The sequence below is a fragment of the Antedon bifida genome, chromosome 8 (genome assembly GCF_963402885.1).
Source record: "Antedon bifida chromosome 8, ecAntBifi1.1, whole genome shotgun sequence".
NCBI lineage: Eukaryota > Metazoa > Echinodermata > Crinoidea > Comatulida > Antedonidae > Antedon > Antedon bifida.
The window spans coordinates 14,556,281-14,573,085 of NC_136233.1; the positions used below are offsets into that span (position 1 = coordinate 14,556,281).

The window sequence follows — 16,805 nt, forward strand, 5'->3', positions numbered from 1 at the left end:
ATAAATATAAATTCCAACTTATTTAAAGAAATTATGCCTAATATTAAATTTATTTTTTTATTTTGGGGAATATAAGAAGATACGCAAAAAATAATAATCTGAAAAAAGGCACAGCGCATTGATATTTTATGTTACACACCCACCCAGTGTTTTTCACGCTTGATTAGTTTCCATTTACGTATGTTGAGCAGCAGCTAGCTGCTAGGCCTAGCTTCTTGTGTCACATGTCCATTTTGTACCTCACATGACCAGTTGTTTGGCCCCGTGATCGTCTTGTAGATTTCTGATTCGTTTGAAGTCGGTTAGCGCTTTCAACCACATGGATTTGATAGGTACTACTTTAGATACAGGGTGAGCATATATATATTTCTGTTAATAAAGTGAAATATTAATAAATATTGAATTTGAAACATGATCTGGTTGTTCATTTTGTTGGTTGTTCAGTGACATCTTGTTTTGTACACTACAACCTGCACACGTACCAGCCTGCCTGGCTGGATAATGCACTTTGACACCATCTTGTTCTGCCAATTGTCTGCCTGCATTTTTGCCAGCCAGTGCTGCTCTGCTGGTAGAGTGTAGGCCTAGTTAAGTTAGTGGTGAATAGCTGGTTGTCAGGGGAGTCAGTTACTACTAAATTTATTAGGTAAGGGAATTATTTCCTAGACTAGCCTAGGCCTAAATAATTAAATTTATTTAGCCTAGCCATACTCTATAGGCCTAGGCCTAGGCCTAGTTCAGCACTATATATAATATTAATAAGTTTAATAGGACTAGGCATAGTAGGCCCTCTTTTAGTTAGTTAGGCCTGATGATTTAGTGTACATTCGTTTCTCATTTCTTTTATTTGAAACATAATAATTAAATTAATATGAAAAATGCTGCATTTTTATATTATTTTATCAAATTTGTATTTGAAAGTTTTGTTAAAAATGTACTAGCCTATGTGCCGGTCAGTATTATTATTTATTTTAGTTACAGTAGGGGGTCAATATTTAAAGACTACCTCCTGTCAAATATTGAGTAAAAGAAAAGAAATCTTGACTTGACTCCCTCAAGAAAATTTATTGGTCCACTTAAGTTGAAAATGGAAATTAATTTTGCTTGCATAAACTACAATTTACAAGAAAAATACATCAACTTTGATACAGTATGTACAGCAGTCCTTTCAATTCAACAACAACATTTATTTCATCAATGGCTCAGTATAACTAACAAATAGTAAAAAGATAAAAATAGATTTGATATAAAGAAACCATAATAGGATCATTACTACTGTAGAAGATAAAAAAATTCACGTAAGACCCTTTTTAGAGTAATGAATATTTACATTGTTGATTTACAGACTAAACAAATTTAAGCACTTATTTATGTTAAAAATTCCAATAAAAAAGGGGAAAAAATAAAAAATGATCCTTGAATGTATCCTATACATTACTATAATAATTACTGTACATATTTAAGGACTTGTTTCTTGTCAAGAGTCTACTGCCTGATCATAATATTAAAATTTTATTTTAAATGTCTCCCTCTATAATATTTATTTGATTAAGACTAGTAAGATTTAATATTTTATTAGCAGCACTATAAAAATACACATTGTGCCATCTCTATGGCCTTTACTTTGTAACTACAGACAGGTTAGTATTGCTTGTATAGAGTATCACGGTGCTGACGTCACAACGGTAGGTGGCGCTGCGTGGTTGCTAGCGCAACCAAAAATGCGTTCAGCCCTGCCTGAGTGACTCCAAGATCACCAATGGTTTGGAATAGGCTTATTGAAGTAATCATTTTAAAACTTAATAATTTTCAATAAAAACAAACTAAAATTTCAAAAGATCACTAAATATTTGTTTTTAATAATCTATTTATTCTTCAACTACAGTTTAAGTTAAAAAAAATCAAGCTAAGATACATAATTTGATAGAAATACAGATCTTTACTCTTTATCAACATAGTAGCGCTGAATGCATTTTTTGGTTGGCTAGCAACCATGCAGCGCCCTCCATCGTTGTGACGTCAAACCGTGATACTCTATAGTAAAGGGTAAACTATACACTCGTGAGTATTACTATGTCAACTCACAGCAGCCATACTGTACAAATACATTTTTTAAGGAAACGCATACCATTTGATGAACAGTTTTAAAATTACAAATGTATTTTTTCCAAACAGAAAGGGGATTCTCCTCACATACAGTAGCCACCACGCAATATCACTTGTCAGTCACACACAGCACTCCTTACCTCTCCTGGTCTCGATAATAAATAGAGGGCACTATTGACCTAAAAAAAATCACCTCCCGCTTTTTTTAACTTCAGATGTACTGTATATATGGTCTGTAGTTTTGGATGGGGTATGAGCTACTGAACTAAACTACTGTATTAAAGAAATTATATATCCTATCCTTATTCATTAATGTGTAATTTATTGAGAATGACTACTTTAAAGATGTATTGTCCCTTGAAACACAAAAAATATTCTAAATTTAAATTGGCCATATCAAAGTAATATTAAAGTTACATCTTTAAATAAAAAAAAAAGTTTTTTCCCCATGTTGTCATACATTCAGCAATTGCTGTGGCCTTGTGTAAACTGGTGACAAATCTACCTTCAATTGTTTACCAATCAATAACTAATTGCCCCGATGAGTAATTAATAGTTGCCAATTAATTAACTAATTGATGATTGTTCACATTGCCGTTTCTGACAATTTAGACAACGCGCGCCGCATGGCAAACATCACTCCACTAACTTGAACAATTTCCTATCATAGGCACATTTATTATTCCTTAGGGAGCTTATGAAATCCTGTAGGTTGTGAATAAGATTTTATTTGTACACTAAGCGTCTAATAAGACAATGATAATATATATAGATGATACACAACTCTAGGATTATATAATTACAACTGATGCATATCCATCTGATTATATTTACTGTTAGTGTTACAGTACAAAATTTGTACACTGATTTTCTCAGGACTTGAAGTTGAGTATTACCACTAACGGTCTAAACTCTTGGTGCCTAGCTTACCTGGATAAACCAACAATAGCCCATGTTCTCTCCAGATGGAGAGTTACAGTATAATGTTAATTAATATCGGAATCTCCCTCTATAATAATTGACTAATCCTTGCCCTCATTGCTTACCCCATATGCTTACACATTATGCATTGTAAGCAGAACAAAAGAATAAGCCCTCTTAAAAAATATACCTACTGTTAAACAGTAAGTACTATAGTAGTACTAGTACAGTGGTACATTTTAAATCATCATAGTAAATGAATTGTTGCATACAGTTGGAGATAAGATCAGTTAGGACTGGAGGTAATACAGACAGTTACTTGATTTCAGTGAGAATACTAAAAAATATCAATTTGATCTTTAAAATTAGAATCAGTAGTACAACTTCTTTTTATTAGCAAGTCAATAATAAAGTTTGTACTTGGATGATCAAAACATCGTTGATAATTAAAATAAATTGCTGTCAGGATATCACACCAAAACATCTCGGCATCGGTGCCTATACCTAGGAAATAAAATTGATTAACTTGTAGAGTTGAGTCACAATAAACTCGAAACACTCCTGTCGTTTCCTGGCATGCCTCCAAGTTCAAGTAATGCCGCTACCACGTTGCTGTATGTTACATGATTCATATCATCCAGGCAGGATGGTATTCTTAGTAATTAGTCAAATAAACGAGATAGTCAGATCAATTCCAAGTTGAATAGTAAATTTGTTTACTAATTTCTGCCTCTTTCCGTCGGTGAATGATCTCAACATAGTCACACCTCGATGATTTGTCTCCGAGGGACTCTATTGTATTGAAAAAATTACCTGGATGGATGTAGTCAGCATGGTTGCTGTTTTTGGGAGTTGATGTAAGTTGTGATTACAGTCTTGTCATCAATTGTTCCTTGAGTATTCTCGGGAAGTGATTGTAAACGAGGGAATATTATAAGGGTGGTGTGCTTCATTAGTAGATTCATTACAATCGCATTCAGTCTCGGCCATAAAAATGCGACGCTTTGTAGCCGACAGGTAAGTCACCGAATAGCTAGCCAACGCGGAGGACTCCTTTATTTTGTTACACTTGATTCGAGCTGGTCTTGAATCATTTCAAAGTTTAAAGAGATTTAGACAACTTTTTTTCCTTGGATTCCAAAGCTGTTGTGCAGGCACAAGTTACAGTAGATAATTGATTGTATTTGGAGGTTTTCCTATCGACTTAGCAGAAATTTATTATTTTGGTAAAAAGTGAATTATTCCAATTTAGTGTAGCCTAGTTTGAAATCATGGTTCGTATTTTGACAAAACCTATTCATTTTTATTTTAGGTAAGTGGAAACAAAATTACATTATATTAAAATGTATTTTTCCTATGGTACAGTACTTTACTGTTTGTTAACTGTATTGTTTTTATGTGTTATTATTGTTGTTTGTGATACATACAGTTAGTAATTTGTATGTTATTATTATAACTACTGTATACAAATGTTTATGGATTGCCCAACACAAGTTTCATGTATTGTCCAAAATGATTATATTTTTGGGTCTTTGCTGCTTTCATTGTTGAAAAAAAAATGTAATTACAATTGAACTTTAATTTTCACTGTTTTAATAAAAAAAAATTGAAGAATTATTTTATTTGAAAGAAATAAATGTTAATTTGAATTGTAGCCCACTTTTTTAACATAAATTTCTGTAACCATGTGAATTTTGTTAGTAACATTTGTTTATGTTTACTTCCAGTACTCAAGACAAATCAGACTCTGATCTGGAGAAGGATCCCACCATTGAGATATCTCATGGAGATGGTAAGAAAAACATATTTGATTTGTCCACAGTATAAGAAACCAATTACAGTGTATATGGAAATATTGTATACTGTATGTTGATACTGTATACCAAAGATTTATATTACTGTATGCTACAGTACTGAAACAATGTAAACTTTAACTTATTTTCACTCTTACATTACAACACTTTACCAATATAATTTGTTTGTAAATTTTTGTTTTATTTATTTATATTTAAATTTTACATCTTTTTTATTAATTTGTTATCAATTTACTTTTATTACTTTACTTGTTTAATATACAGTAACTTCTTTCTTAGTTATTCTTATCTTTTATTATTGATGGCCAAATTGTAATCTCTACTTACAGTATGTGTATTGCAGATATTATTTTCATTATTATGTTTTCTAAAAAAGTCACCATTATACTGTACTACAGTATTTTATATTACAGTATTTATACTATGGTTGTTGTATGTATGTTTAATTTATTGATTGAATAAAAAGCTCCTAAGAAGTATTACTGTGTATTGCTAAAATGGGCAAACCATTTATCATACAATACTGATATTTAAAATTGTAAAAAAAAGTTTTTCATTTTATTAATATGATTTCATAATTATTTTATGAACATTATAAAGTATAATATTTTAGTTTTAGTAGATTACATTTAAAACAAAATTGTAAAAATCCGTTCTTTCTGAAACTGATAGATAATACATTAGTTTTTTTTCTATAATAATTTATAGATAAAGAAAAGAAAGTGGTTTATGTTTGGGGTATAGTTTCCCTTATGGATGGTTTACGTCTTATTATTTCCTGTATTACGATATACTCATGAAATACATGTGACTAGTTACCATGGAAATATATGTATTTTAATCTTGTTGATATGTAATAATACATTTTTTCAATACTGACATGGTTGTGAATTATTTTTACAAAAAAAATCGTCAGTGGCGCCAAGAAACGTGAATACAGACACTAGAAAATGGATATTTTGTTTTCATAAAGTGACACTAAGTCTGTTTAGCCTTTACATACTGGTTAAATAATTAGCCAGATTGTAATTAAACTATAGTACACCAGCCTATTAATAGCTAAATGGCAGACGTTCAATAAACAAAATAAAAAAATTGATTTCCTTGAGCTAAAATTATGTTTCTATGAACCTCTCTACAGTACTTTATAGCGTTTTAATGCGAAATGCTTGTTTTCATCAAATTACAACTTTGAGGCATCAATATCAAAACTTTCAAAATACATAGTTTAAAAAACAATACAGATTTATCAGTAACAATTGTATACTATGTGACTATACAGTATTCATCAATTTTGCTTATGTATAAATTATCTGCCAAGTAGTTTTAAGAGAGATACAGTATAATAACATAATTGAAACTTTAATAATAGTTGAATATTAATGTCATCAACCTGGCTGGAAATTTTGCTAAAATTGAAAGTAATTTCTATGAGCATATTACGCTAGACGTCATAACCACATGTTGAAGCATCACTATCACGTGTGTTCTAAGCCAACTTCCCGCTTTAGTTAAGTTAAAAGTGATACATAACGGCAAGTGTTTCACAGTCTCTTTGTAAAAGTCAGTCGTTTAAATATATACTAGTTTAAATCTCACAAGTTTTAAGGATTTTTTTACATATTATTTGGACATTAGCTAATCTTCATGACTCTTGGTTTGTACAATATTTAAGTTTTTTTATTTTTTGTACTGTATCTGATGATTCAAATAACTGTAATTTTGAAGCAAGTTTTCTTGAACGAAAGTGTACTACCATTTTCTATTAGTAGGCAAATTGAACAGCTAGACATCTCAAATATTTTTTTCTACACTATTAATAAGTATTAAACTTTTATGTGACAAACAAATGTAATGTTCCCATTATATGGACATCCTATCATTACCATATTTGGGAATATCACTACCATATTTTGGAACATCAAACTTTTTTTTGTCATAACTAATTTGACAGTGTAGACAGAGTTTTAGAATATGTTACAAACAGTTGTCTTATATTTTATAGGAGATAATGGTGTAACTGGAGCTGATGATGGTTCCTCAGTAATGCCCGGAGGAAACTTTGGTGACAATATCCAGTATCAATTCCGTACGGATAACAACGGCCAGGGTCCGGTGACATATCGTGTAGTGCAAGTAAACGATGGCGGAAGTCCGAACACGATGAATGTTGTTACAACTACATCATTCCCACATGGACAGCAAGCTGTAACCCAGGTATGATTGCATTCTGTTAAGATTTTCCCTTGCGAAATCATTGGAAAAGCAACTAAGTCCCCTTGTATATTGTAGTTTGATTGATAGAGTAAAGGTCTGTCTACATTCTACTTGTTCTCTCCATTTTTTAGAGACATTTTTTAATAAAGATTTCAAATTGAACAAATTTTCAAATTTCAAATCTTATTAAAAAGTGTCTCTAAGTAGAATGTATCTTAAGTGTAATAAATAAATACAATAAATACAGACACTCGAAGAGTAAACATTTTGATATAATTAATGTTTGTTTAAGTTAGAGGTCTCTTTTGATTATAGTTGTTACGGTATCATAGACGCATAGTCACTTAATAAATATTAATTGTTTGTTCACAACTCTACGATATTGATTATGCTTACCTTAATATTATTTAAGACATACAGTACTTAATGTTCTTAGACAGGCAGAAGTTGTTTAAACTTGTGTTGTACTTAATCTCTATTATCTTGATATTTGTTGATATCTGTCAATATTTTTTTTTTAATTTGTTGCCAACATATCATTTAAATTATTTAATTCATTTTTATAATTTAAAACTATAAATACTTTTATGAATAAGCAGGAAGCTAAATTTAGAATGACTGCAAAATATGATTGAAGGTTACGTTTACCTGTTTTCCGGTTGATAACAGCCTATCTCTTTGTTCATTAATAAATGTGATAAATTCATATTTTTCTGATTATGTGTCACCCAGATTCTCAATGATATGTTTCAACATTATGACTTGCCGGAATATACATTATCTTGATGTTGATTTTCTATCGGCCTTGCAGAATTATGATTTTTTGCGGGTTTACGATTTGGTTGCCCTTTCTTGGTTGCCGAACTAACATCTGGTAGAAAGTGTTTCAATGGGTTGCACATCGGGATCAACCGTTTTAATTTTTAGTTACGTCAGTTGTTGGTTTCCTAGGGACCAGGTATCAACTGATTTTGCCAGGCTATTTTTAAAAAGAAAATTATTCTTTTAGGCTGTAATCCAGAGTCCGTTTAATGGAGACAGTCCGACATCAGAAACACAAACCGGTGAGACGAGGTTTACCTATTTCCCAGCAGCTGCTGTCAGTGGTGATGCTATCACGTCATCTGGGACATCTGGACAAGCATCTACGAACTCAGATTCTGCCTCACTCAGTCAATCTGGAGGTATGTTTTAAAAAAGTGGTGAACATGGTAGAACCCCTCCTTTGAAACACCTGACATTCAAAGGATACCCATTTCAAAGAAACAACTGTACAGGTGGAGGCAGCGGGAGAATTTATGTTTTAACACTATGACAAATCACTATTAGGGGACTCTTTGTTGGTACCAAAGGTCTCCTTTATGGGGGTTCTACTGATAATAAGCAAATAACTTAAAGGAAACAGAAGACAATTTTTTTTATTAAAGAATCTCAAATAATGTGTTTCTGAAATTTTCTAGAATACTGTACAATCAAAGACAATTGTCTTAAATATATTATTCATTGCTATAATAGAGTTGATAATTATCTTTTAATAGCAATTAATATAATTTAGGACGTTAGATGTTAAAGCTAGCTATATTAATGTTTTAGCAGTCATTTATTGAAATATTAGATTCTGATAATTGATTACTTGGCGCCAAACTGGCGACATTACAACAATCTCTGTCTTTTTTATATTTTAAGTATGAAGGTGATATCAGAGCATAACACAATTATCAAAAGCATGTTAATTACCCGTATCCCATTAATTAGCCCTAGCACATTAATTAATGATCTAATACATTAATTAATGATATACATTAATTTACAATAGTACATTTGGTATTGTGTATGTTGCGTAATAAGAGCATGGCGTGAGATATTGCTAAATGGATGACTAAAGTTTTTGTATGTTGTCTCATTAAGGTCAATTTTATGTGATGATGTCACCACAAGACGTGTTGCAGAACGCGTCTCAACGAACAATTGCTCCCAGGACACAATATACACCGTAAGTATACTTTCTTGTACAGGCTGGTATTGCAATGGTGATTTTTGTTGTATTGTTGTATAAAATAATCAATTATATTTTTGAAATTCTGTTCTAACTACATTGAACTGAGCTGGATTGTTGATTTTTCTTTGTACAAAAGCCTTACTTGAGAGAATTGAATATTTTTTAAAAATAATAATGTGCTGCTCTCACAGCATTTATTTGGTCGAATAAAGACATATCGGAAATTCGTTTTTTGTACAGTATTTAAAGAACGAATAAATATATAAGAACATTATACACACTATACAAAATAACACATAAAAGTTATACACAATAACTTACTTAAACAGAACCAAATTATCTAGTAACGGTGTTGTTGAAAACTGTAATTGACTTAGGGATAAATGATTTGGAATAACGGGTTGTTCTCCACCCTATCTCTTCCCCCACTCCAAGCAAGCACCAACGACTTTGTAATGTAAGGGTGGATGATCAGTCCTACCTCTAAACTTTACGTGAGCAAGTACTATAGAATAAGTGACAAAGCAGAAAAAATAGCCGACTCAAAAAGTGCAAAGTTTGGGTGTGTTATTGTAATGACCATTTCCACTTGCATTCCCATCTAAGTAAACCACAAAGATGGAGCAAGTCCATACGTGACTAATATGATGTGTGCAGGCTTACCACACCCATGGTCACGTTGCCATCATCCCTTTTATGTCCTTATTCACATTAGTAATCTGTTGACCTTCGTTCGCTAAATGAATGCTCATTATTCAATTGTAGAATTAAATAAATTGATTAGTTCATGTAATCTTATATTATTGTAAGGCGTTATCTACATTAATAAGAAACTTGTTTTAATTTAAGATTTTAATTGTTTATTTCCATAGAGAAATGTAACTTAAACTTTAATCAGCTGAGCAATTAAACACGAATTGCGATTATTGTTCGCAAAACTTTAATTCACAAATATTATCTGCTGTATATACTCGTAAATAAAATTTGATTGACAACCAATTTATAATAAAAATGACAATATTTTTTTTTTTTTACAGAAAGTTAGATACCGGAAGAACTGCTCGGGATGAGCGTCGACGAGCAACCCACAATGAGGTCGAGAGAAGGCGCAGGGATAAGATTAATAACTGGATCGTTAAGCTCTCTAAGTTGGTGCCAGATTGTAACCAGGACCACACCAAGCAAGGACAAGTAAGTTGATAGGCCCAAACAAAAATCACTAAAATGCCCAAATATATTTGTACCCTCTCTGCATCCTATTTCATAGAAAATTCATTTGACATACAATTGTTCAAATTTGTCAGTACACAGAAAATGAGAACAATATTTAAAATAAAAGACAGAGCTACACAATTACTCTGATGAAAAATGATTGTAAAAGCCTGATAGATAAAGGAATAAAAGAATTAAAGAGGTATTTGTTAATTTGTTTCATTGTAGCAAAGCAAGGGTGGTATTCTGAGCAAGACCGTTGATTACATTCAAGATCTGCGAAATGCCAATGCACGAATGGCCGAAAGCGTAAAAGAAACCGAACGGCTTTCAGTTGACAACGAACTACTTCGACAACAACTAGAAGAACTGAAACACGAGAACAATCTCTTGAGAGCTCAGCAGGGATCGATTGAAATAACAAATTGAAAAACCATTTATTCCACTTGTAAACTATGTACAGAATGATCGAAAAGCTTTGGAAAAGAACTTTTATGTGTTTTCAAATTTGGTAAGAGTTTAGCACTATAAGTGCATACAAAAGGGGTTAGATTATAAAGCTCCTGTTGCTAGGAGATGACGATGTGAACTGACCAATCAACAGAGCTGTTTTACGTACGTCCATCAGATGATGAATCTACATGTTAGTATCACCTTGTTGTCCATATGATGGATTTGTTCCGTACTTGCGTGAAAAAGTGAAAGTTCTAAGTTGGCCTCTTAAAGGGATTAACCCTACACTGAGAAGAAAAAATCATTAACTGATTTTTAAATAATAAGCCCTTAATGGGACAAAATTCTTAATCACCCTTGGGTAAAGTACTTGCTGCTCTGTAGAAAGAAAAATTCTGGAATGGTATCTGGTATCTTATCTTACACAAGAATTCAATAGCCTAGCAGAAGTCATTTTCCAAAAATTGTTGTGTGTTTGAAAGAATGTTTCATCTTGTAAGTGACTGGGTGCTTATTCATCCAGTACAGTATGACTTAAAAGATCATACGCTGGTATAGCGATATTACGGATTTGTTCAGGGTTAATACTTTAATGTTTTAAAGGGTGTGTATCTGAGATTATTGTGATTTTATTTGTAGCATGTTTTTTTGTACACAGAATGATTTTAATTATAATTTTTTATTCCAGAACTTTTACCAAAAAGTACTGCTAGTATTTATTCACAGTATATGTGCAGTTTTTAACCCTGGGGTAATGCAGTGTGTCAAAAGGTGTATAGAAAAATTGCAGATCCAAAAATTTAAGAACTGTATTTTTTATTATGATGACTGTTGAAAATAGAGTAAAATTGGAATAATCAATTAACTATTAAAAAAATATAGTTTAATATGTTTTTACTGTTTTGTATCTGAAATAAACTTTCCATGGTAAATATCACGTTATAGGGATACATATTTAAGTTAGATATTTTGGTAAAAAATATTTTGACTTCCAATAATTGTTTAAATCGTGTTGTTTTGACCATTGGTCATTTCAATGATTTTAATTATTAGTTAGGTTCCAAAAGTGAATTTTGTATGTTGAGTGGTTAAATCTGTCGGGCAAAACTGTTAGCAATAAATACATAATAATAAATTAATGGTTCACGTCCCTTTTGATGAGAATGGTGAAACATGACTCAACCATCACTGTAAATGTATAGTAGAACCCTTACTTTGGGACATTTTTCTGTGAACCAAAACATGGAAATAATATGTTTGAACACTATGGTCAATCCTTATTCAAGGGACACCAGTATTAAGGGGAACATTGTTATGTCCCAAAGGTGTTCCCTTAATAGGTGTTCTACTGAGTGTACCTAAGCAGTTTTGTGTTTATTATGTAAGTAGTCCAGGTATTATTCGCAAGGGATGCGTTTGAATGGACCTACATGCTTACTAGTTATTCTCTTTTATGTATAAAAATGAAAATATATGAATAAAAAATTAGACATACAGCCATTTTGTGTACATTTTGTGTATATAGTGTTTGTTACACTGACGTTTACTATAAAAAAAACATTTAAAAAGTTTGGTGCTTCTTTACGATTGTGAAATATTCGCATTCAAACGATCATTTTAATTATAATTAATAATATAATCAAAAAATTGATTTATTATTCATATAAATTTGTAAAACTTTTTGATAAATAATTGAAAATAAATTTGTATTAATTGATTGAGTAATCGATATATTGATTTAATTATTTTATGGATTGATTACCAGAACACCGGCGATTGGTGGATTGTTTTAGCTGCAAAATGGGTGTGATGTGTACTGTACGTCTGGATTAATAGACTAGGCCAGGCAGCGAACTCGAGCGTGAAAGACGAGGACGAGCTCGCGATCGTTCGTGTGCACAACATTTAAAGGACCAAAAGTCACGGAAAATTGATAAAAAAATGGCGGGTGTTGGTGAAAACCCGGCAGCTGTACCAGTACCCGTTGAAGATGTGCAAGGGGACGGCCGTTGGATGTGTACTGTAAGCATAAACTGTAATGTAGGGTTGAATTCAGCCGATTAAATTATGTTTTGGATGAAACTGCTAGGCTTGTGACCGATGGTTTGCTAGCTGTGTCCCATAATACATGATGTGTGGGTGGGCGTGCTGTATGTAGCTTTTCCGGTTTGATCTTTTTACTTTGTAGGCCTAGATAGGCTTACTTACCTCTAGCATAGCTAGGTGTATGTCCGGGTGCGTTTCATTTGAATGAAATGTCTTGAGTCTGGCGTCTTTTTATTTATAAAATATAAATTAATTAACTTGAAACAATTAAGATGAGGAAATCTGTGAGAATGAGCAAAAAAAGTCCCCCAACCGAGATTCGAACCTGGAACCTTTTGCTTGATATGCAAATGTCCTAACCATTAGACCACTGGCACTGGGGCTTTCATGACAAGGTATTGATATTTTTCCTGTTAAGGTTTGTTTAATGACTTGACTAATAATATCTTCTGTGACAAAAACAAAATAAACAAATGAGAAATAACAATTATTTCCATTAATAATTGCACTAAATATGGTGTGAATTATTTATTGATTCTGAAAAGTAGTGATTGTTATATTTATAAATGTAATAATAATATTTATACCTTTTACAGCATGATAGATATGTGGCTGCAGCCCATGAGAAGGAACCAGATGTGTTATTTATAGGGGATTCACTTATTCAACTCTTAGAACAATCCACAGTAAGTCATTATTTATTAACACACACATTTTTGTATTTTTAGTAGTGTAAAAATGATTTTATTAGCCAAGTTATCACTCCCAGAAAATGGAAGAATACACACCTACTTAAAAGTTAAATGTCTCAAAATAGTTTTTCTCTATGTTACACCAGAAATATATTGCTGGATCCGAACAATCCAGATGATTTTGTATATTTTTTTCTTTGTAATTTCATTTAGATTTGGAATGAGATGTTTGTGCCTTTACATAGCCTTAATTTTGGCATTGGAGGTGATGCCACACAACATGTGCTATGGCGAGTGCAGAATGGAGAATTAGAGAATATCTCGCCTAAGGTATAGTACAGTTAAACAAGACACATTTTTGTTAATGCACCCTTTAAATTGTTCACCTGGACCCAATCCCAGTGTGTAGATTTGTTCAGTAGCTGCAAAGTATGTTTATATCAACTATCCCTAATTGGTTTTTCAGTTGTAATTTAGAAATTCATAGATTATATAGACATGTTACAAACAAATAAATATAGTCGACAAAGTTGTGCAAGTGTATTATTCTTTAACTAGTTCACTGGGGTCAGTGAATTGTGGATCTGTAAAAATGTCGCTGCCATCCCATAATTTAAAAAAAAAAGACTTAAGAAATGATCTGAAATGAATATCTATTCAATTGCTTTTACAGGTAATTGTGCTTTTAGTTGGAACCAATAATCATGAACACACTGTGGATCAGGTAGCAGGTGGTGTTGAAACAATCGTTAAGTACATCTCAGAAAAACAACCACAATCTCATATTGTTGTCATGGTAGGTTGTTTTCTGTTGTGTTTATATTTAATTTGAGAATTTAACAATCACAAATGATGATATTTTTTAGAATTTCAAATCATGAATTTTAAAAATTGAAATACAGCTGCTAATTAAGCGCTGCACAATCTCATCCACTGTTTAATACAAATTAATTAATTTCCTGGATGCATATAGCTTGTGTGCTTGATAGTAATGAGGTTCAACCGAATATACAGTAATCCCATGCTTGAATATGATCTTAAACCCAAATTTACACTAACAAATTCATAAATAAGATTTTAGTTATTCCATTAATATACAATCCTAGTATACTCCCATCTCCTAATTTTTGCCCAATTTCCTAAACAAGCCCCCTGGGATTACAGTATACTTGGTCATATATGGTAATAACCTGGATGTTTCCGATCAGTTGGTATTTTTTTCCAATACAGGGTTTACCTCCAAGAGGACAAAAACCAAACCACTTACGCAAGAAGAACTCTGCTGTAAACACACTTATTGCAAAGTTCCTTGAAACTATTCCCAATGCTGATTATTTCAGCACAGATGCTGATTATGTCCAATCGGATGGGCTAATAGACTGCCGTGACATGTACGACTACTTGCATTTTACAGTCAATGGATACCGAAAGATCTGCGAATCGCTTCATGACAACTTGGTAGAGTTACTTACAAAACAGGGTGTTGAATCGTGTAAAAAAATTGACCAATGAAAATATTGTGTAGTTAGTGTTGTGTATATTGGCGCTACTGTGAGTTACTCGTATGTGAGAGCCCCCTCAATCTTAGTCGTAAACGTGTGAGAGCATAATGCAAATATGTTAATTGAAAACACTGAAATTTTATTTGTCACTTGCACTAAAATTAACCATAGTCAATTTAGAATTCAAATTGTATGCGCAATTTGTGGAATCTTATTTTAAAAGGGTATTTTCTGCAAATGATAAGTATTAAGTATAGTACATGGTATAGAAAGCAGCAATAAACAGATTGTATTTTTGCAATCTTGTCTCGCTGCACAAGAATCTGTCAAAGGGGCACTCTACTTTGTTTTGTCTCTGTTACTAGTAGGCCTACTGCTGGAAATATGTTCAGTTATGTGTGGGTGGGGCGGGGAATGGGGTGTACCCCTTATTGTTCAAATACATGTATAAAAATAGCACTTTACATTGTATAGGGTAATTGTGGAAATAATATGGAGCTAAGCTCAGGGAGTTTGCTACACATTAAAACAGTATGTATACAAAAAGCCCTGTGAAAGTGTCTTGGAGTGCCAAATCTTTTAATTTCCCCCTTTTTCTGTTCCCCCTCAAAATGACTGAAGAGGAGGAGTTGCCTTGTTTGTGCCTTTACATATTATTACATTTACAAAGAAAAACCAGTAACATTTTTCTAGTTCAAGTATAAGTTAATCTTAGGATATTTTAAGCACCTTCTCAAATTTTCAACAGATTTTTACTGAAGGCCAATTCACTGCATATTGGTCTAGCTAACCCAAACTTGATCAAATCTAAATGTTAATGCCAGGTTTACCAGTTCATATCTAACAGGTCTGCATTTAATGTAATCCATTTTCTTCAGGTAGATAGACTTGTTTGCAATGTGATGTTGACTGTGCTTAAACTTCTACTGTGTGTGCGTGCAAAGTGAAAAATAATGTCATTATTTAACATTAGTTGGAATACATTCCTATGTAACATTAATATGAAGTGTAATATTTATATTTTTTATCATCACCATCATGGACCATTTAATTATAGAAAAGATCTATATAAATTAATATTTTTTCAACCTGTAGATATTAATATTAAAAATTATTAAGGTTGTGTTATGGTCAATAGATCAAGTATATAGATTTTTTCATTAGCGTGGACAAATTCCAGATTTTGCAATGTTTATTCTAAGTAAGGACATTCATTTATGTTAAATTGTGTTTAAGCCAAGCTTAGCCAAGGTGTCAGCTGAGCCTAATAAATGTTATTTTGTTTTAATTTAAAACGTTCAGTTCTCTTTTTGAAATTGTTTTTTTAAAATAGTGCTAACCAATTTCTTATTGTTAAATTTATTTTATGATGTTTAATCGATGTGCTTATACATTTCCATTTAGTAATAACTGTAACAATTAAATTTCTTGCAGTTTTATTTTTTAAAACTGTTTTTCATGCCCATAAAGTATGACAGGGTATTCTGTCCTGTTCTTAAAACTTTGTCTACACTATCAAACTAGTTTGACAAAAAAGTGTGATGTGCCCAAACATCACATTTTGTGTCACATAAAGTTAGACCGAGCTTTACATTTATTTTTGTTTTATATTTAGCAAAACTGAAATCAATAGTAATCAAATAGTAGTCAAATGTAATCATGATGAATGTAAAAAGGTTAATTAATTTTGCAGAATTATGAGCTACAAGTGGTTAGTATTTAGAGAAATCATTGTATATAATATTATTAATTTGGATAGCATCCTGTAGTTAGCACGAATAAACCAATTTCTCCGTGGTAGTAGAAAGCATAGTATTATTAGTACAATCAATTCCTTCTCTGT

The 16,805-nt window shown here is 31.9% G+C and overlaps 2 protein-coding genes across 4 annotated transcripts; both read left to right on the forward strand.

Moving 5' to 3' along the window:
- The first annotated feature begins 197 nt into the window (after positions 1–197).
- Positions 198–12,222, forward strand: LOC144849985 (upstream stimulatory factor-like). Of its 3 annotated transcripts, none has more exons than XM_078707131.1 (7): positions 198–351; positions 4,755–4,819; positions 6,847–7,058; positions 8,068–8,242; positions 8,967–9,051; positions 10,095–10,248; positions 10,498–12,222. In XM_078707131.1, exons 1-7 carry the CDS (start codon positions 320–322, stop codon positions 10,696–10,698), a joined length of 924 nt encoding a protein of 307 aa, XP_078563257.1. In that variant the 5' UTR covers positions 198–319; the 3' UTR covers positions 10,699–12,222. The 3 variants fall into 3 exon arrangements, with proteins under 3 accessions (XP_078563257.1, XP_078563259.1, XP_078563258.1); XM_078707133.1 differs by having other exon boundaries at positions 251–332; XM_078707132.1 differs by lacking the exons at positions 198–351; positions 4,755–4,819 and adding an exon at positions 6,350–6,498.
- A 365-nt stretch (positions 12,223–12,587) lies between these two features.
- Positions 12,588–16,769, forward strand: LOC144850050 (platelet-activating factor acetylhydrolase IB subunit alpha2-like). Its single transcript, XM_078707225.1, has 5 exons — positions 12,588–12,744; positions 13,365–13,454; positions 13,674–13,790; positions 14,134–14,256; positions 14,691–16,769. Exons 1-5 carry the CDS (start codon positions 12,664–12,666, stop codon positions 14,970–14,972), a joined length of 693 nt encoding a protein of 230 aa, XP_078563351.1. The 5' UTR covers positions 12,588–12,663; the 3' UTR covers positions 14,973–16,769.
- The last annotated feature ends 36 nt before the right edge of the window (positions 16,770–16,805 follow it).